This window comes from Dermacentor albipictus, chromosome 6, assembly GCF_038994185.2.
Source record: "Dermacentor albipictus isolate Rhodes 1998 colony chromosome 6, USDA_Dalb.pri_finalv2, whole genome shotgun sequence".
Taxonomy (NCBI): Eukaryota; Metazoa; Arthropoda; class Arachnida; order Ixodida; family Ixodidae; genus Dermacentor; species Dermacentor albipictus.
In genome coordinates, this window is record NC_091826.1 from 121,822,241 (window position 1) to 121,844,647 (window position 22,407).

General features: G+C 47.9%; 2 protein-coding genes across 3 annotated transcripts in view; one reads left to right on the top strand and one right to left on the bottom strand.

The window, feature by feature from the left end:
* LOC135913798 (salivary peroxidase/catechol oxidase-like) overlaps window positions 1-22,407 on the bottom strand; it is a 223,110-nt gene that overhangs the window by 146,552 nt on the left and 54,151 nt on the right. The window lies entirely within an intron of this gene.
* The window catches only part of LOC135913799 (uncharacterized), an 80,350-nt gene that overhangs the window by 7,122 nt on the left and 50,821 nt on the right, over window positions 1-22,407 (top strand). For both annotated transcript variants that reach the window (XM_065446490.1, XM_065446491.1), the window contains exon 2: window positions 11,539-11,737. In XM_065446490.1, coding sequence (XP_065302562.1) covers window positions 11,539-11,737 — 199 coding nt within the window. The remainder of the gene's footprint in view (window positions 1-11,538; window positions 11,738-22,407) is intronic.

Sequence of the window (22,407 nt, forward strand, 5' to 3'; positions counted from 1 at the left end):
AGTAATGGAGCAGCATAGTCGTCATAAAGAATAAATGCCCACAGACAGGAGTGACTGTGTAAGAATAAGAACCACTGAATGGAACAATTAAGCTATGATGTCATACCCTTAAAGGCGCAGCTTAAGTTTCCCCCTATCTTTTTTGATGCCACCGAGGTCACTTATGTTGCGCAGACCGTCTAATAAGGTAACATGCTCAAGCTCAATGGCTAAGAAAATATCGCTGGCGCTACCGTATACTTTCCTTAGCCTCACAAAGAGCAAGGCAAAGAAAGTTTTACTGAGCTGGCCTGCCAGTTCAGGCAGCTTGATTTTCCGAAGGAGGGTGGTTAGCGCAAGCGGATTTCATTGTCGATGCAGTTGAAGGCAACGAAGTACCAACAGACATTATTCTAGCCTTAGGGTCCAGTAAAACACGAAATTGCCGTCCACGTCATCCATGCTCGCCGAGTACAGTTCGGTGTATGGATTCATACATTCGGCACCGCGAGGTCAGCTGCTCCACTTCCCGGACTCAACCGCCGAGGCCGGCGGTGGGGCCAAGTCGACGATGTGCGCCTGCCGTTCTACTTCCAGTGTGGCCAAGCAAAACAACGGCTGTCGCCGGATGAACATAAAGTGTGCGCAAAAAGCAGTAGGAGACCCTCGCGAAAATCCTGCGTAAGAGTTTGACCTGCCAATTTATACTCAGCTAAGGGCAACTAAACGGAACACAACGTTTATAATGGCTTTCGTAAGGAAACAGTGTACAGGTCGCTGTTACGCTGTTCTTGAGGCTTCTACGCCACACTGTATGCACTTGACGAAGTCGCGATTCTAAACAGCGCGGGTGCAAAATCAGAGAAAGGAAAGGAAAGCGAATGATTCACATTACTAAATCTTCTGCAACCATGTGCTGCGGTTGCCCATTCTAAATCGCCAGAAGGAGCATTCATGAATGGTTGGAATGTTGCAACGTGATTTTGGGCACATTTTTACGAATGCTATTGCGAATGTTGCTGGAATTTTATTACTTGTTGATTCAATAAGCTTGAGTTGCTAGTGAAGCGTTTGCCTTGTCCGTTTCTCTGTCGCTTTGATCTCCGTTTCTACACACTGCTTTCAGCCTTGTAGCAATGAATAGAAAAAGCAGAACATTATAAGTAGTAGAGAATGAGGAACGAAGCGCACTATGGACTCATGCGAAATCTTTCGCGTCTCGCAATGCACTTACGCCGCATAGTCAGAGACACGTGTGAAAATATAACGCTCCGTTAAGCGTACGTGCCCACACCGATGTGCACATAAATTTGTAATCCATGTTCCTCTTTAAAAAAGCCGGCCATATAAGTCCCATCCCACCTATTTAGTGATCCGATGTGAACGCATTCGAGTCGATCCTATAAAACACATGTGACAGTGTGGGAAAGTGTGGTGTTATAGCATATATGCAATTTACCCTCAAACGAAGCTTGTGACTTTATTTGTATTGGTCGAACGTGGGCTATATTACGGATATTATTTAGGACCTTCCTGCCTAGGGCCCTGCTTCACGATTAAGACAGTCTCCAGAGAAGAGCTTTGCGCTATATTTACAATTTCTCTGACAGAGAATCATTGTCAGAATCGCATATGCGTTCAGGATGAAGACCTGTCGACTATGAGTAAAGTGAGAGGAAATACATTTTAACGTTAGGGCCGGATTAAAAGTCGACGACTATTTGCAATTTCATTACAGACGTGAAATGCAACAGAAAAACGATTATTTAATTTGCGAGTTTAGTTAAAACAATATATGTTCTAAATATAGATTACGTGAAATCTGCCTGAATGGAATGTATGTCTGCCTTTTAAAGAAGATATTATGGTAAAAAGTTAATCCCGTCTCGAAATTGATAAAGATTTCTCGTTATAACGTAATTAGCCCTTTTCAAGTGATTTAGTTTGTTCACAGCGCCTGATGACATATTCTGGTTTTGCTTCTTCTTTTTATCAAGCCATGGCTTTTAATTGCGGCGGATCGTATGCAAGAATTACATATGCGGTATCATAGGGCATACGGCTCAGTTTAAGTAATAATTGTATGCTGTCAAAAAGTTATATAAGCCAGACAACTTTTCAAGATGAACTCTGCGGTTTCTGCCGCGAGCGAACGCAGGCTTCTCGAGTCGTTACGCAACTTGGTAGCGGGGGGAGGGTGGCGATCTTCGATGCGTAAGTCGCGCTTTCATAACGCTTAATGCTACATCGGCATAATGCACGTCCTTGATGTCTCCGAAGATTTCCGCTGCTCGTGGGACGGTAATCGGACCCGATGCGACCTTGACGTGCGCAACGCAGAGCATGTGGATTTGATGTCCTCCTTCCCGCCCACCCCGGTTATTGCAACAATCGAAGCAGCACGCGAGTTTTGCAAATTAGCAAAACGATCTCCTCTTCCTTGTGTCGGCTGTTTTGCAACTGCGAATTTGCGCAGCTCAAGAATGTTGGGTGATTCGCCATCAGGAAAATTCCGACACAGCGCAGCTCGCGTCGAATTCGTACAGTTCCTTAAAGAATAAATTGTCTCTAATAACTGCTAAATCTCATTATTGCAAATTTCATCACATCAAAACGTTGCATTTGTGTGCGCAATCTTATTCTTCACCCTTTCTTTCCTTTTGTCATTCGCACATACTTGGGCTGCCGTGTTTCCATGGTCCTTGAGTGCGTGTAGGTCGCTTCTGTGCTTCGAGCGTCGCCCAAACGAGGGACGTCATTTCTACCTCCACAAGAATATTAGTACTTGCGAACTGTTCAGGCTGATTTGTCTTTGCGTTTATGTTGTGGGCGTATCGATGCTATGAGCGTCCCCTTTGGAACGGGGCGCTGGGTTGCGTCACCAAGCCTTTCTTTTTCACATTTTGCCTAAGGTCGCACCTGTCCTCTTTTCTTTTCTTTTCTTGTAACCTTATGTGGGTGCCTTTCACCGGCTGTTGAGCGAACTACGGCGTATGCTGATTCGGGCCAGTTGGTAGCATTCCTTGCCGACATCCTTTTTTGCGTACATTGACAGACGACATTGACACATTATACGAAACATGCCATGCCCTTGTTCCTATCTCGCCTGTTGTCAACCAGCGGCTAGTTCGCGCGCAAAAAGCCTGTTGTCAGAGAACTATCGGCCATGGCGCGCGCATCGCCCGAGCTTTGGAGCGCGCTCCAGGAATGCCCAGCTGTCTAATCTAGCCTGTCTTCACGCACTGTAAACGGATTTGCACCCTTAAGAGTGTTTTTTCTATATAAATTGAACCCTTACACGGATAGATGTGTAAGAGCGTGATCTATATATTAATTTGCACCCTTAAGGAATCTGAACGTTGCAAATAGGTTTGCAGTGCGGGTACGAGATTAAATTTTGGCTGTTTGTGATCTCGGTTTATGTCTTGAAGGTCGCGGTCCTGTTCGAGGATCTACGTCCTCGACAACTTTAAAAATTGTTGTCAATATATTCTGCTCCTTCCTTGTTTCCGTCACAATTTTTATATGTTTTGGTGCAGATCTGGCAATTAGAGAAGTAAGCGGGGTGGTATACAGGCGCCAACATGCGCTTTTAACACAAATAGTTACAAAAAATACAGCTAAGTACTCGATCAGCGTTACCATATATCTAGTTCAAGGCCGCGAAAAAGCTGCACGAGCTGGGCTTGGTCCACCGTGGTTATCGTGAATGTATGGTGTAATTCGTGCTGATGTCACACTAAAACTCCTGATGTGGCAGTTCACCTTTCCGTGGCGTTTTTCTTTTCTTCTTCTTAAAACGGCCGCTTTAATCAGAAAAGCGTTGAGGCGCCGTATTTTGTGGAAGTATTCACGGTTGTAGTTTGTGTACTAAATGCTCTCATTCCACAAGATGCAGCCAATGACTCTCTAAGTCGAAGACCTCTACAACGAAACAAAATGCACAGTGAAAGATTCTGTACGTACCAGCCAAATTCCTTTCTTTTTTTCGTATACATTTTGAACGTCTCTACAGTAAGGACGCGAACAACGACTTCGTTTCTACAACGAAAAAAATTGCGTGTAGCCGACAGCTGGTGCTTTGCTTTACAACGGACGCAGGTAGCGGTGCCACCACTGCCCACCGTAGCCGCCACTGAACTATGGATGGACGGATGGATGGATGTTATGAACGTCCCCTTTGGAACGGGGCGGTGGGTTGCTCCACCAAGCTCTTATTTTATTGCCTAATGTCCTACCTATGTTAAAAAAACACGATTAATTCCCAAAACCGAAGTTTATGAACCCGTATTGTGAGCTTTGTCTTTGTACACTTTGTGTTTGTACGCGATGGCCGAGGACCTGCGACTCCCGGGATACACCGGTTACTCAGGCGTCACCACCTGCACGACACGCGGCTGCACGGACGCGCCGTGCCTGGACGACGCCCACCAGCCCGGCAAACCACGGACAGCCATCTACGTTTGGTGCAACCTGGCACACGCTGTGGTTCCAGTGGCCGACGTCGTAGGAGGCCCTCTGGTGTGTTGTGCTGTCACGGTGCGTCTCGGCAGTCAAGACACGACCATGGCGAGCATATACATACGACCAGGACAGCCATGGGAGTACTCTATCCTTGACCAGCTGGCTTTACACCTCGGGAGGCAGGCAGTCCTGTGTGGCGATTTCAACGCCCACCACACAGACTGGGGAAGCTGCCGCTGCTCCAGCCGAGGCCGAAGCCTCCGCGACGCCCTCAGCAGAGCCGGACTAGTTATCTTGGAACAGCGGAGGAACCACCTATGTCCGCCGAGGGGTGAACTCAGCCATCGATCTCTCCCTCACCACAGTACAGTGCTCCTACTCCTGGGACACAACTTCGGACACTTGGAGTTCGGACCACTTCCCCATTGTGATCACCTCTGTACACGGAAGGAAGCCAAAGACGAGCACTTTCCACGTCATAGACTCGTCTCTGTTTAGGAAGCACTACAGTGAGGCGGCCGATCGCTGTGACTTTCTAGATGCCATCGCGGAGTGCGCCCAGAAGGCTACCGTTCAGTGCTCTGCGCCACCAGACACTGCTGCCACGGATCTCCGCCTACTCGATCTCCGTGCCTCCAGGCGCCGCATGGAGCGCAGAGCTATTCGGACAGGGAAGGCAGAGCACTGGACTGAATACAGACGGGTGGATGCTTGCTGTAGAAGACAGGCCCGGCGCAGGAGGAAACAGAGCTGGGTGAGCCTGTGCTCCAGCATCACGGACCGTTCAAGGGGCCCCCTAGCCTGGTGACTACTCAAGTCACTCACCGGCAAGAGGACAAACCGTCAACCCATCCTCGCAGTTGCCATCTCGCTCGGAATCAGCAAAGAGGCCCTCGCGGAACTTCTGGCGTATCGGTTTGCCCCTCCCGTGCCACAGAGTGCAGCCATCTTACCGGTCGGACACCCCCCTGCCCAGCTCCCCACCTGTCTACATAGCATCCACCCTGCTTGGACGTCCAGCCAGGTCGCTGCCCTCTGCCAAAAGCCACTTGCCCTGCACGAGTTCCAGGTGGCTCTGAGGCTAGGGAAACACCGCAGCGCACCAGGAACAGACGGTGTAACGCCACAGATACTCCGTAACCTGGCCACCAGTGAGCGCCTGCTCGAGTGCTTCAATGAGATCTGGCAGTCAGGGCAGGTGCCAGAGGCATGGCGCACAGCCATTGTGGCACCCATCCTCAAAACCAGAAAACCGGCTAGGGAACTGTCATCTTATCGACCGGTCTCCCTCACCTCCGCTGCCTGCAAGGTGATGGAGGCCATGGTTCTGGCATCTCTGAACTGGGTGGCCCGTGCTCGCGGCTTCCTGGCATACCAACCGACGGGCTTCCGGCGGCGGTGGTGAACTGCGGACTCCATCGCTGACATGGTGTCCACACTGGAGGACACCAAAGCCGGCGGAGACCTCGTGATGCTCTTGCTGATCGACGTACAGGGTGCCATCGACAGCCTCCCTCACGCAGTTGTCCAGCAGGGCCTGTACCTCCTCGGCATCTGTGGCAACCTGCGGAAGTTCCTCTCGTCGTTCCTGCACAACCACACCCTCAGGGTACGTGTGGGTCAATCGAAGAGCACACCCCGCCCAGTCGCTGCAGGCGTGCCACAGGGGTAAGTGTAGAGCCCCTTCCTTTTCAACCTAGCCATGGCACGGTTGCCTGCTGCCCTGCCGATCAACCCTCACTTCCCCGTGCAGTCCTCAATCTACGCGGAAGACATCGCCCTATGGGTGCGAGGACCACCGCAACACATCCGCAAGGCACGTACGGTCCTACAGAGAGCACTGGACACTCCGGCTGCCTACTTGTGCAGCATCGGCCTTACCATCTCGGCCAGGAAGACCGAGGCCTTGCTACTGCACCCCAGAGCATCAGCCCACGGCTCAGCTGGCCGGCTGCGCTTTCAGGGCGTCCAGGTCTCACGGAACAAGGCAGTCACCTACATGGGGTTGCGCATTGACCATCGGCTGACCTGGCTGCCGGCTACCAAGGCCCTGTGCGCCCAGGCGCTTCGGGACCACAAGGCGATCTCACAGCCCCTTGCCCGTGGACAGGGCTGTACCACTAGGTGGGCCCTGCAGCTATTTGAAGCTGCAGTCACTTCATGTCTGCTGTATGCCCTCCCTCTTGTGGTGCTGCCCTCACTCCACCGGCGGAAACTGGAGCTGTAGCATCGGTAAGCAATACGGCTCTCTCTTGGTGTTCCCCGAACGTCACAAGTGGCCACCACTTTGGCTTAGGCAGGTGCCTTACCCCTGTCATTACTCTTCCTACAACAGGGGCTACGCCACATTGATCGCCTGCACCATGCCGCCGATGGTCAAGAACTCCTGACCCGCCTACGCTCCCGGCCAGCATTACACATGGGACGGCTGTGTGGCCTCTATAAGAAAGTCATAGGGGACACGCGTGCAAACGCTGTACAGCCTCACCCACCACATCGACCACCAATCCCTATCTCGACGGAGCTGCCAGGTGTCCCGAAGAACCGTTCCCCAACATGTGCCCTATAGCAGATGGCAGCCTCTCTCCTCCAAGAGTGACTTGGGTACCACCTTCACATCTTCGTCAATGGATCCGTGATACCGGAGACGGGCTCATCCACAGCAGCCAGCGTTGCATCGGCACTACAAAAGAGTAAGCTGTGCCGTCTCCCGGGACATGCAAGCTCTACCGCAGCAGAGCTAGCAGGACTCCACCTTGCTGTGACCAACTTGCAGAGGAGCTACCAGCGACCCCGGCAGCCGTCTTCTGCGACTCCAAGGCGGCGATGCTCTGCCTGAAGAACTCTGGCAGGGCTAGCCTTGGGGTAGCACTGCTCTCTTCAAGACTGACGGCCCTTCAGGACGCAGGATGCTCACTATCTCTGCATTGGCTACCGGCACACGTGGCGATCCCGGGCAGTGAAGAGGCTGACATTCTTGCAAAAAGTGCCCTTCACTCAAGCGTCCCCTTCAGCCCTGCTGTAACGGCCGCAGACTTCTCGAGACACAGGCGGCGCCGGCACATCATCGCCTGTCACCCGGACAAACGGGCATCCCTGGGCCGGCCTCCACGGCCTCTTCCACAGCACGGCCTTCTACTAAGGGATGCCTCGTTGCTGCTCCGACTGCGAGTTGGCTGCTACTGGACAGCAGCCCGCCGGCACCGCCTTGGGAAAGCCACCTCGCCAGCCTGTGCCTCCTGTGGTGAACCAGAGACTTTGGAGCACCTCCTGATGGCCTGCCCTGCTCACCTGCAGCACCGCGGGCCGACTTCTGCAAGAGTTCCACCGACTGCGGCTCCCATGCTCACGACAGGAAGATATCCTCTTCCCCTGTCGTAATCAGCTACCAGCCTTCCTTAGTGTCGTCGAGTACCTCGACTCGTCGGGGCTCTCGGCGAGACTATAGGAAATTTTTACAAAGACGGATGGCCTGACGGCCATCCCACCACCTCGGGCTTCCTGATCCCCCACTACTTCGCTTCTACCTCTACGACCCTCTACCTTTCTCCCTCCTACCCTCTCTCTCTTCTAATCCAATCTCCTCCACCCTGCTGGCGCTGAGCCGTGCTCCCGCATGGGTTGTAGAAAATAGTGCCAGCCTTTCCTCCTTCCCCACAAGAACCACTTCTCTCTCGTTTCTCTACTTTTCTTTCACCAATCTTCCAATCGTGTCTTACTAATCTCAATTGCGGATATGTTTACTTTCCCCTTGTTCTCACTGAATTCAAGCGCTTCAAGGATGCCAGTGATTCCTAAATCGACCACTATGCAGGTATCTTCACATTCTAATACAACATGCTCCATCGTTTCCCTAGCTTTACCGCAGCAGCCACATGCCTCTTCTACCGTCTTATATCTCGCTTTATAAGTGCGTGTTCTAAGGCATACCGATCTCGCTTCGAAAAGTGATGAGCTTCCCTTTGAGTTACCATAAATTGTTTTTTACCGGATTTCGTTCTTTCCTCTGAAGTAGTTACTCATAGCACGTTTCTTTCCCATTGCCGCTGCCCATGCGACTATCTCAGCCTCTCTGACTTTCCGCTTGACATTCTTTGTTGCTGTGTTACTCACCATACATGCCGCATACTTGCTTGCAAGCTTCCTAGTTCGTTTCCGCCCCTGTGAATCAATGTTATTCTTGTACAAATACCTGAGCGATCTCCCAGCCCATTTACTTTCTTTCATGTTTCTCAGTCGCTCTTCCCAATTAACATTACTGTGAGCTTCGCTCCCTTCAAAACTATTCCAGCCCATATCACCCTGCACAGCTTCATTTGTAGTCTTCCCGTAAGCGCTCAATGCAAGGCGACCCACTAACCTTTGGTTGCCGTGGAGTGCTGATAGTACCCCTAATTTCAAGCAAACAACCGCATTTCAATATGTAAGTCCTGGAACCATTACACCTTTCCACATATCCCACTCTGTGTTCATTATGGCCGCATTTCTCTTCCCCTTTACTATTATTGTTTCTTCATGTGTTTCCATATATTTATTGCCTTAGGTTATCCATATACCAAAGTATTTATATTCTTTTACACGAGGTATTCCCTGGCCCTGTGTTGTCACTGTCTGTTCACTGTTTTCATTGAATAACATAACACATGATTTTTAACGCTAAATTTCAGGCCTAGCTTATCGCCTTCCTGTCCATAGAGATTAGCCAGATGTTGCATGTCACTTTGCTTGTTAGCTAGCAACACGATGTCGTCCGCATAAAACGAACCTGGAAGCTCCTGCTCTATTACTGTACCCGCCTGTTGGTATGAGAGACCCGATATTACTTCTTTCTAGCGACCTTTCCATCATTACCATGTATATCATAAACAGCAGAAAGGATAAAGGGCACCCCTGCCTCAGTCTCTGGTTGATATCAACTTTCTCCTCGCTCCTCATCCCTTCCTATTCAACGCAAACGGTATTTTCTAGGTAAATCTCTCTCAAAAGCTGCAGACAATCGTCGCCTAAGTGTTCCCTTTCCAGAACATCCCACAAGATGTTGCGGTCTACGTTGTCATACGCTCCTGTACTGTCTAAAAAGACAACAAATAACGGTCTCCTTTCTACTCTTGATGTTTCAATATACTGAGTAAGAACAAATAAGTTATCCAAACGCCTACCTATTCTGAAGCCCTTTTTTCCTCAACTACAACTTCGTCATTGGCTTGGAATGATGCGGTGGTTATTTTTTGGATCTAATTTAATTCCGCGTCCCCTTCCATTTCGCTTCCATCTTCATCTAGGATATGTCGTTGTATTGTTTCAGACTTCCTGAGTAATAATTTTATTTGGTTCCAAAATATTGTAGGTGCTCTGCGCATGGGAAGGGCCCCCTGTGGACGCCAGGACAAACATCGTGTGGTAGGGTCCGGACTCCGCAGATGTTATGATATTCCCCTCATCTGGATCCATTGACTTCTTCGACTTGCAACAGATGGTAGTGATAAAAAGACACGATCTAAATGGGAGGGTACGAGGAACAAGCGCCAAACTCAGACTGCTTATTCACCGGAAAGAGCCACCGCAGAAGTACGAAAAGCATAACACCACGAGCACACGTGAGAGAACAGGGCTGCCACAGCGGTGTCCACACGTCTGTTTCAAGAAAAACGAGCTCTCTTTCGGTTGTAAAGGTTGAAAGACGGATCGCCTACACAATCATGGCCACTCGCTGATATTAAAGAAAGTGCCCTAAGGTAGTAACTGAATAAGTTCGTGTGCCTACTACTGCCGAGAATTTTTATCTGGCCAAGTCGGGGATCACGAGTGCATGCTAGAATTCTCAGCGACATTAGTATTTTCGTTCACATTTGTGAAATCTGCAAATCTTCTTTCGCCTCACACAGCGCCCACTTTTGTCTACACAGACATAAGAAATTTCTCGAGTCTTCAGGACTGAGGGACTGTCCGTGATATAGAGCAGAGTGTTGCCGCTGCGTCGGCGAAGTTAACAGCGGAATTTCTCTTCTCTTCATCTTTTCCTCCCCTTTTGCCCTTGCCCCAGTGCAGGGTAAATAGCTGGACTCAGTCCTTGCTAACCTCCTGCCCTATCATTCGCCGTTCTCCCTCTGTCTTCCCGCAGATAAGTGGTATTTGCTATACCACGCCAACAACGTCACGATACGGTCGGAAATGACAAACGATGACGCCGTCGAAGCTATCAAGGGTCGGAAAAAAGGCGAAGGTCGACGAAGGCAGCCAGCGAAAAGGCTGCAGACGAACCGAGAATTTCGACAAGGGCGACAACAGTGTCACTTGCTAGTGCGCAGCTGCACATCGCGTCGTTCCCGCGTTTCGCCGCGGACAACGTCGGCCACTTCAATGCCGACGTTGTCAATGCCACTTCAAAGATGATGTATGGCGTGCCTCATAATCAGAAAGTGGTTTTGGCACGTAAAACCCAAATATTATTATTATCAATGCCACAAGGTCAGGTGCAGTCGCACATTGCGTCGGGTGAAGTGTCCACAGGAAAATCAGCGACTTCTTTTGCAATCTATCTGTTGATTACCATTAGCGAAAAAAAAAAATCTAAAACCGCTTGTCTGCTCGACTTCGAGCGGTACGGTGCGCGATTCCTTACAACCAAGCCATCTCCGCGACGAAACATTTTGGAACGTCGAAGCGCTTCGTTCTGAAGACCTTTGACTGTGCCTGCAAGGATAAACAAACGCACAGCTGTCGCAGCAGCGCAACAGCTCCAGACGACCTGTTGTTGCCCGCTTTTCACCCGCCGCGGTGGCTTAGCGCCTATGGCGTTGCGCCGCTAAAAACGAGGAGGCGGGATCAAATCCCTGCCGCGGCGGATACATTTCGATGGGGACGAAATGGAAAAACGCACGTGTCACGTGCTTTAGGGTCACGTCAAAGATCTCCTGGTGGTCAAAATTATTCCGGAGTCCACCGCTACGGCGTGCCTCGTAATCGAATCGTGGTTTTGGCACGTGAAGCCCCAGAATTCATTTCAATTCAGTTGTTGCCTGCTTATCTCCAGCGGTAAGATCTCCGATTCCGTCATCGGTTCCCAACTGGCCCAACCGCGTTTCTCGTTCACAGAGGCCACTGGCATACGTGGAAACGAAAGGATTTCACCACACACATCACTCCGACGACCGCAGATCGACGGAACGCCGTCAACAGATTTCGCAATCCCCTGCCAACGAGTCTGCCGCGTCGCCGGACAGACCGCACGCGTGGCCACAACGTGTCCAGTGGAAAGGAGCAAGACGGCGCCGGCGAGGGTGCGATGGAGGAGGTGAGTGCAGAGCAAAGGCCGCTGTGAGTCAGCGGACAGGAATTGTGTAAGGGCGGCATGTCGCTCGCGTTGTGCAAGAAGTGACTCATCCCGTCGGCCGTTTTATACCTGGGCACTTTACAGAAAACCTAGGCTGCTTCCATACCTAAAGCACGTCTTCTACGAGGTCAATTTTCGGGGTCAGTCATGCGGACACCATACAAAGGGAGCGGTCATATAGTTTGCATTAGCGCGTCGATCTTGGCGGCTCAAAATTCGATCCATTAATAAATTGATTGGTTGATTGCCATCAAATTAGGTTTTATTTTACAAAACCAGTTTGTTGGTGAGGGACGCCGCAATATTATTGGTGGGAACATTTCTTCAAATTAATTCCGATTACCAGTTGTTCGTTCACGCAGCAGCAGCCGCCTGATCTACGTGAACCGATTAAGGCGTAGTTTTGCTTCCCCATTTCCCGAGATTTGGCGTTCGTTGTCCATTGCTCGCCGGATACACTTCTGGATATATACAACCATGTGATAGCTGCTGTCTTGCAGTACAAAATTTCGGCCTTCGATATGAGCCGCAATAGAAACAAAATTAACACATAAATTCTTGGGTCGTAAGTTCCAAAACCATGACATGATCATGAAGATCGCCGTAAAGGGGGACTGCGGATTAACTTTGACCACCTGGCGTTCTTTAACGTGCACTTAACGCACGGTATAGGGGCTTTTTGCATTTCGCTCCCACCGAAATGCGGCCGCCGTAGCCGATGGATTCGATCCTGCGCCCTTGTATTTAGCAGCATGGGATAGACAACTCACTGTTGGCTCCTTTCTGGCCTACAGTAGAAAACTGGGGCCACTGGATATATAATATCCGACAAAATATGCCGCTGGATATGAGCCCGAACACGCAGCTTCAGCACTGGCCCCCTGCACTAGCGCATGCGCCACTCACTGCGTAACTGCTCATTCTGGGCGAATCCGCCAGAATGAATGTGCAAGTGCAACACAAAGTAATAGAGTCGTTCAATGTGATTAGATATGTGTCCATGCACTTCTCTGTGCCATGCACGTGTCATCAACATTTTCCCTCAACAAGCGTCGCATATCGCCTTCGTAATTGTCACGCAGGCAACTAACAGCTATACAGGCTACGAGTCGGTGCTTGTGTAATCCCCTGTACTCTTGCTACCTCGCTAACTTACACAAGCTCGTAGTCGTTTAGATTCCGGCACTGCGCTAGGTCCACGTGTTTTCTTTATTTCTTTTTTCGGATCCCCAGACTTGATCTTCGCCACTACCTGCATCAACATTTCCTCTAGTAATAATGCCTACGTTCATTATTCCAATTCATGGTTGTGCAACTTACGACATGCTGCCTTCGAGCAGATATTTAGCGTCCTGTAACCAAACGAACTTTTATGTAGCATGCTGCAATTAAATAAGATGAGCAAAACGATTTTGTCGCCAAACCTGATACAAGCAATGAACAGTTCGCAGGCGTGAAGTACGTTTAACAACAACAACAACAAAAAAGGTATAGGAATGTGGGGAACATATGATGAAGACCCACTACCATGATCGTAATGGTTTAGCTACGGACGTCAAGACAATATTATTGGAGCAGCGTCGGTACAACAATCGAACACGCGGTTGCGCACTTTACATTTCGACTGAATCTCGGCCGTATGCAATAACGCCTTCAAACAGATGCTTTAGCTTGGTGCTTTTGCCTTAATTTTCAACATTTCCATTTATTTTCAATCAAGATTGTTGATTCATGAATGATTCATGAAAGAACGGTCCATGGCCGATACAAATAACAAACCGCTCATACTAAAGTGTCCAAAGATTGACGTGCTGCCAGTACCACTCACGATGGCGGCGTGCGAAGGCCGCCACGTCACATCCATTAAAAAAAAAAGGCATTTCGGTTTGTCTCATCGTTAAAAAAGTGAAATCGTAATAGCGTTTCATTTTTGGAAAATTTCTCGTCGTAGGTGAAAGACTTCAATATGCTAAGAAACGCTCGCGCAATTGCGGCAAACAGTGGGACACGAGCTCTTCAGAAGATGTCGAGAGTCTTTCGGCACAGTTACAATAGCGTCGCAAGTCGTTCGAAAGTGAGAAACTGTTCCATCGGCTTCGTGGCCATTCCTCAGTGATGCAGGAACACTGCGGCTCCATTGCGCAGCTAAAGATAGTCGAACTGCAGTGTTCGCCGTGGCTAGAAACAATTGAAGTGGGTGCAGACGTTCATTCCGTTTTACAGACACCTCGATTAGGGCAAATGCAGGAATTACGGCTAATAATGGCGTCAACCTGGCGTATGTCTTCGAAAGCAGCTACACGTGTCGGTGAGCAGGCGCTCTGTTTAAGGACTCGGCAAAAGAGTTGCATTATATTGCCTGTGAAGGAGGTGACGTACCGAACTTAAGTATAATTTTAGCCCAAGCAGGCAAGGACAAAATGGAGACGTGTACACCATGTAGACACCACACTAAGTCGACATCGCATAACGAGCCGACATGCTGAAGGCAGAAACGAGCACGATGACACAAAGGGCATACTGCATTTCGTAGCATGCAAAACATCCGACGTCTCTCATAAAAGCTTCGTCCATGTTTCTTTTTTAAGTTGTGCAGCGCTGTTGCAGACAATATTGATTTTGACTTAATTACTTCCATGCTGCCAATATACTTCACCACCTGTGGGACACCTGAGAATGTCGCTAGTTTCGTTAGTTGCTGGTTCTGCTAAACGAGTTTTTTTTTTTGGTTTAGTAGAATTGCACTGCGATTTCGTGTCCAAACGATTTTTACGAATTTTATTGTATGCAGGTTGACATATATGTCTTCAGATGAGCGCTGTCAAACCGGACAGGAGGGAGGGGGGGGGGGGGACGAACGCACCTTTGCTCCCCCTACGTGTTTTAACAAACCGCATTTTTCTGGAGCGAAGTTAAATAATCACTGGAATTTCTATGCATCTTGTCGCAAACTTTCACGATACATATCTTGAAACTCGTGTCACCCTCGGAAATTGTTCCAAGTGCGTACGACTTTCGAAGTCACCGGCACACAATTCGCGGGTTGCAATATGTGCCGTAAAGTAATTATTTTAAAAGTTACTTTTCGAAACATTGTTAGTGAGTCAAAACGTTATTTTGATTTCTTGTGTAAATAATGTCCGCGACTGAGAGTAATCTAGCTCAAGAAGAATTGTGCTGAACATCCCGGTCGATTTCTAAAAAATTATGTTATCGATAAAAACAAAACCCAACTCGGCATATTGGCGTTTGTTTCTGCCATGGAACTTGCTCGTTTTATTTTGCTTTCCATGCGTTAACTTTGAATACAGGCACCTTACTGAATGCCCAGGCTTTTATATGGTTGGTTAAGTAAAGTTATCAGGGCATAGCACGGCCCTATAGCTCCCTAATATGGAACGCAAGAGTGAGCAATATCGCCAGAGGAAGTTGTTATTACATTCACAGTGCGGGCATTCTTCCTAAAATGTAATTCAAAGTGTACAAGAATGTGCGAGAAATTATACAAAGTGTTTCGTTTTCCTATTGCGATAAAACAGAGAAAGGAAACATCATTGTCGGACTCCGAACAAGTTGCGGCTCCAACTAAACAAAGTGAGCGATTTCTCTCTTTTTATTAAGGCAACTGCGAACGATCACTGAGATTTGTTTCTTGCCAATGGATGACTGGACAGTTTGTGCAACCAGGGTTCTAGGCCATTTGGCGTGATCCATTCTGCTGCATAACTTGCCGGCGCACGAAAGCGTTTTTTAATTTGCACGAATATGTTATCCGCGAGGAATTAACCTTGTAGATGACATGGTGTTTACACGAGTCGGCTGCATTGCAGACGAATTTTGCCAGTAGCCCTACAAAAAAAAAAAGTGAATTGTTGTTCTTGGAGGATAAGTACCTAAGTATTGCCGAAATTAGATGGGCAGAAGAAAAGAGAGAAGAAATATGCTGAGCACGTGGAAAAAGAGAGGCAACAAAGCACGCAGCACGTGTCTTACGTAGCCTACGTCTGACCATCGATAACGAGCGCTACGCAAAAAGGACGTGACCACAGCGTGACGGGGCGATTCGGAAACAGGCTTATTTGTTTCTAGCGTTGAACGCGTTATTGGTGCTTTCGCCTGTAAGAGGCGAGCCGTGGCTTTTGGCCAAGCAGTTCGCCGCGCATGATGGACTTCGATCAAGCTGTAGATTCGAACTCGCCCGTACCTTAACGCGCGCCTGATCGTGCAAGAACACCTTGGCCGTCCGTCGTGCATTTCGTCACGGATCACAATGAGCACAGGTCTGTTGACTGGTATCCACTAAAGAAGGCCTTTCAGTGCAAAACAAACCATCGAACAAGCAGAATGTCTTGCGTGCACTTGTTAGTAGACGCCGTAAGAGTGGCGGACAGCCTGCAAACAAATGGACGTAGGAATTAGCGAAGAAGTTGCAAGGCCAGACGCAAACAGAAATTGTAGAAATTGTCGCGAGCCGTATACTGGAAGCTGCGATAGTTGCATTCTAGGAAAGCGTAATCTAAATACCATGCGTCTACGCAACTGTTTTTTAAGCCGATCAAGGGCGACTCGGCTATGTGCCAGCATTTCTGTTGTCGCGACTCCCGGAGGCAGGGTCGCTCGATAAACGATCGAGGTTCGTGCGAAGACGCAGTTTAAATATAAGCACGTTAGGCGGCACGCGCTCATGTTTTTCTGACTCGCTGAACGATGTGTCTCCACTTATGGAGCTTATTGTTCCCGAATACCTCATTGGTATTCGAGTCAGCGCATATAAACTCATCATTTCTTCTCCTTTATGCAGCAAATGTGCCCTTGCTCTACGACGCCTAATGCGGATATTTATTAGCGACAATTCGGGCTGCTGAACCTAATGCCAAATTGGAGCTGCTATGTTCGGATGAATATTAATCAGGTGTTTCCCCTAAAAGCGGACGACCCTGGTACTTGAAATGCGAAAATAAGGAAGGTGGTCAGAGACGTTCGAAAACCAACAGAAAAAAAGAAACAAAGAGAAAGAAAGAAAAGAAACCGTGCACGACCCACTCACTGTTGTAATCGATGTTATGGCGAGAATTTCGCAGGCACTTGGCTACCCAGCATTAAGGAACGACGTTGGGCTAGTTGGTGTTGTATATTTGGATGGGGTAAACAACACGTAAGACGAGGACACGTGAAAAAAAAAAAACGACAACACAAGCGCTGACTTGTCACCTTGAGTAGTCAGTAGTGTTGTCGTTCTGTCCCGCCTCCTCGTCCTACGCGCTGTTTGCTCCGTGCAAATACCCAGCGTTGTTTGGGGTACCGCAAAGCCATAGCCCGTAAGCCAATGTGTTTGCGTAAACTGAGCAGCTGTGTATGCGGGCCACGAGCGTGCGTGCCTGTGACGACCGCAGCGCGACGAGGACCGCGTTGAGGACGATGCTCCATGGCGGCAACTGCATAATTTCTACGGCGGCCGCGTGAACGAGCGCAAACGAGAGATTGCGACGTAATCAGCGGAAACGTGTCATGGAATCGCACATTTCTATAGATTTGTCACGTGGTGCCTGTAAGACGACGATGACGTGCGTACTCCAGCCAAGAAATGTCAAAGCACGGTGAACACGGCCGGTGGTGATTTCTATATGCAGCGTGCTATGAGGAAACCACCGAGGAAAGTGGGCCGGTCCCGGCGACAGCGCGGTCTGGCACGGCGTCTCATGGCGCGAGTTGTCACAAATAAGTCGAGAAAGGGGCCCGGAGTGCTCAGGCCCAGCATTTTCAGCAAAAAAAAGAAAAGAAGGAAAACTATAGAAGACGCATTTATAGATTGCTGGGGTGTAAAATTTCATCGCGACATACGTCAGCGCACACTTGGAAAATAACTGTCCATAACACGGCACGGAATCCGATTCTCAACTGTAGACAACGAGGACGGCGTGCCTCACGACCTGTTCATGGTCCTGGGCGTTCACAACCCCTGGAAAACACCAATGCAAGTACGTCATGCCGACGTTAATGCACGTTCTGCGAGAAAAGACTTCATTGAAAACGTCGCATACATGCGCAGAGGCCTGCAGAGCTCAACATACTTTCTCAACTCTCTACTGTACTATCAAAACGAGGCAGCGTTTACATATATACCTGTATCAATATTTTTTAGGTAACCCGAACTCATTGCGGTATAAATATTGCTAATATGAGCATTAGGTAACATGAGCCCTGAATGTTAGATTGATCTGAGAAGAATGTCCAGGGGTCAATAATAAATAATAAATAGACCAAATAAATAAATTTATGCGACCGTGGCGGCAGGCATGATGTTGCAGCATGCATAACATGGTGTCTGACGCTGAAGGGTATATTGAGTCTGCAAATTTTAGGAACATGCATGTTATTTTCATACCTAACTAACCAAGTCACACAAGTATAGGAGGCTGTTACCGTTGTTCGTAGTAAATAGCGCCGTTTCATTATAGATATATATGCGGGGATGCCACCACTTTATTTTAAAAGATTTCGTGTTCGAGTGTAAGTGCAGACGTGACGGTTTAAGTTGTAAACAATGTGAGTGTCGCAACCCGACATTAGACACCGTGAAAACTCGGAAGACAACAGGAGGAGGCGAATAAAAGCGGGCTTGCCGAGTGTTAGTTGGCGCACAAACTCTGCTCCCCCCACCCCCATTTTCCTGCTGCCTTCTATTGTTCCGTTTAGTCTTAACTCTTTCCTGCATTCCAACGTAGTGTCTTTGAGAGTACGACCACAGTGCCTCGGGAACAGTGTATCTTTCCCGCCGCTGTCTCCGAGCTACTTCGTCTCGCCGCGCCTCGTTGCGCAACTGTGCAGCTACGCGTATAATAACTTCACAACGGAGGGCTTTTGTTAGGGCATGCGTTCGGCACGTATGACACGCTCCGCGACCAGAACGTGTCATGGCCGCGGCTTGACTGGCTATTGTCATTACCGGACCGCGGGCCTTGCGTGATGCCCACGCTGTGCTTCAGCTTGTTTTATTAAATACAATTTCATCCAAGTACAAAATATTGATTATAATATTAGTAACCTGTTGCGGCAGATCGATGTTGTTAATTGGTCCCAAAAAAGCTTTCCACGGATCATAGATATCTATAGCAGGATGCGAACAGCGTAGTGATTGTATCCGAATAATAAAAATAACACAAAACTCGAATATTAGAAAGTACGGAATAGGCACCTAGTTCAGACCAAACACACAAGTACGAGCTTAATAGAAGAAACTGCAGCAGGTATGAACTTGTAGCTGTTAATATGCAAACGCTCTGTAAGTCTTCCGGAACATACTGTAAGAACGCGCTAAATTTAGGTTATTATTCAAATGCTTCTATGTTTTAGCACCGAAGTGTTCGAAGGCCTGACAATCACAGTTAGTGTGTAGTTTGCGAAGAAGAAGCCGGTGTAAACAGTTTCGCTGCGCAAAACGAAGGTACTTATACATTTTTTTTGTCAATGCTGCAAGCAATATTAAGACTGTGGGCAGCTCTGGTCAGTACATTAACATACCCGTGGGTGTATGTACCGTTGTGCTTCTGTGTGTTCAGGGTGTGTCATGTCACCTTAAACCTTACAACTGGACATATCATGCCAGCACATCGGCCTGGTTGATAAGCTTAGTTTGTTGCCATCTGATCGCGAGTCGAAAGCGCGCGCATACATCTGTTCTGATCGAGAGCAAGATTCTCGGACGTTCGTATTGGTCTCCCTTTCCATATTACATTTCTGAAATTCTTACATTCTTTTGTGTTCGTTTAGTTTTGTTTTTCAAGTCAATGCAGTGCCGCTGATGCGTCGTAAGCGGCATAAAGCAGGAAATCGGTATAAGCTGAGAGATCCTGGTTGTCTGACGTGTAGTGGAATAGACCAAATATTGCATACAACTAAGTTCTTTATTCGGAAGTAGAGAGAAAAAGAGAGGGGGAGATAAAGGATTCTCTATTTGAAGAAGGGTATAGTTGTCTACCTGAGGTGAAAATAGTCTAATGCTCATAGAGAGAAGGAAAGAGAAAGGGTGCACAGGGACGGACGAATGAGCACTTACGTACGCACTCATCCCTAGTAGCGTTTGATGCGAGTATTTCTTTTGAAGCGTTTCTCTTCAGACAGAGCTCCTCACAGAACGCTACATCTCGCTTCGTTTCGCCACAATTTCTGCTCGCTTTTGAGGAGCGCCTTTCCTCATGTGTCACATGACAGCGTAATTTGCGATTGTCCCAATGTCCTATTTCCCCGGGCGTATTTGGACCTCAGATGGCTTAAGCACCTGATTTCTCAAAATACTCCAACAGGGATAGGTTGAACAGGGAGAAAACAAAAACGAGTTGTCCAGGGTGAGAGACACGAAAAAAAAAAGCAACACGGTTCATGGAAATGCTTTCACAGCAGATACACCTTGACCAACGGCTCAGAAAAGGTGTCTCGTAAATTGGTCGATTACCAAACGGTGTTCTTTTATATTAAATACCTTTTGTAATATTTTGATATTTATAGTGAAACCGCGCCAGTCGATGCACTTAGCATGACACACACGTCCTAGGAACTGCGGTCTAAAGTGCTTGATATGCAGTAGCCTGCGGCAGCGAAAAAGAAAATTGCTCGCAAAGCCCGTCGTGGATTCGTTGGCACCGCACAAGGAAGAAATTGCAGAAACCGCGGTAGCGTTTTCGTAACTGCATAAACATTCATGGCTTTCAAGGACAGTTGTGCTATAACTACTGCGCCTGGTGCATTCGACGAGAAAATAATTGTGTAACAGCGCTTTTACGACCTCCCTCGAAGTTCTACGCAAAAACAACCGCATTGGAAATAATGCTGAATCGATTTGTGGCCTAGTGAGGAGACTCGGCCAGTTGCCACCATTTCAGTAGTTAACAGAATCATGCTTTCGTTTGCGTGCAACAAGCACATACTTATTTAGGAAGTTATGTGACCTGTTGTGGTACGTCATTTGCCGCGAAATTGTGATGATGGCCACTGACTTGGTGGACGCGGATCCCGGCAGTGGCGGTGGCATCGCGATGTGGGCATAATACAATAATGCGAGTGCGTAATGCTCTAAGTGAATTGTAAATGGGCCAGGTTGTCGAAATTTATTCAGCTCTGCACCCCGCTCTTAGCCGTTGAATTACTCTGGGATGTTACATTCCCATTTATATTATTTTATTTTATAATGCAAGCTAGGTAACGCTAAGCATAGTGGCGACCTTCTACAATTTACACTATTGGTATTGCATAATGCCGGTTTAGTGGTTTGAAAGTATCGCTGCTGTGTCTACTGAAGCGACGTCTCAAAACCCCCATTTATGTGATAAGCAATGTACTTTGCAAAGTAAAACAAAACAAAACCAGCCCTACGACAATATTTGGGGGTTTGCGCAAAGTAACTAGTGCACTTGCTCGATAATACGGGTATAAATATAATGAGTCTTCTATTCCAATCCTTGAGCGGGCAATAGGCAACCGTCAGCCAGCGCAGCAACTCGAGCTGCATACACGTGCAACGGTGGCAGGTGATGGCACGGCCGCTGACGTGTGACGTCAAGTGCATTGCCATTGCCAAAGACGCTGCAAACGAATTCTTGAACGCTATGCACTGTAAAGAGAAGTAAAATATGTATTTTTTCATAAAGGAATATATTCGTATGTCTCAAAAATTGTGCCAGAAATAAGTGATATGAATGCTTCCATAATTTCTCTCTAGTTAATAAGTAAAGAAAATATAACAGAAACTCTAGAACTATATCAGTTTGAAACCAGCAAAGCAGTGCATGTCGCTGACATGAAAAATGTAAAGGCCATGAAATGAACAAGTTGAGGACAAATATTTGAATGAAATTTTGTCATTCAAGAACTTTGTTTGCATTTTTGTAAATGTGTAACTGCCTGGAAAAATCTCAATGACGCTTTCATCTGTTCCAATATATTGCGCAGAAGCAGCTGTCACCGGTCGTGTATTATAAGTAATTGCACCGGAATTATGGTCGCAACAAAGAGCACATATAAAGAAGAGGAGTTCTGAAAAATATATGAGGGCGAGGGAAATTAAAGTGAGCCAGTACGAATATATGACAAAGGGGGTACTTTATTTAAAACTGGTCTCACTGAGCATTGAGACATTTGTCCCACTGACTAACGAGTCGCGTGATTCCCGTGTCATAAAGCTTCCTGGGTTGCTGCTTCAAAAACTCTGTGACTGACCCTTTCACGTGATCATCCGACACGAATCTGGTTCCCTTGAATTTTTTTCACATGCCCCAAAATGTAGAAGTTGCAAGACGACATGCCTGGGCTGTATGGTGGATGTTGCAGCGTTACCCACTTGAATTTCCCCAGTTTTGTGTAAACCCCATCAGCGACGTGGGGGCGGGCATTATTGTGGAGCAAGATGACCCCATTCGTCTATTTTTCACGTCGTTTGTTTTTCATAGCGACAGGCAGCCAATCCGGGGTTTCACAATATCGGAAACGATTGATACTCTCTCTAGGTTTAGGAAATTCAATCAGTATACTGGCCGCTGGCGATCGACAAAAAGAAGTCAACAACACCTTTCCGGCAGAAATGACGGTCTTTGCTTTCCTTGGAGGTAGTGAATTCGAATGTTCCCAATGTAAGCTTT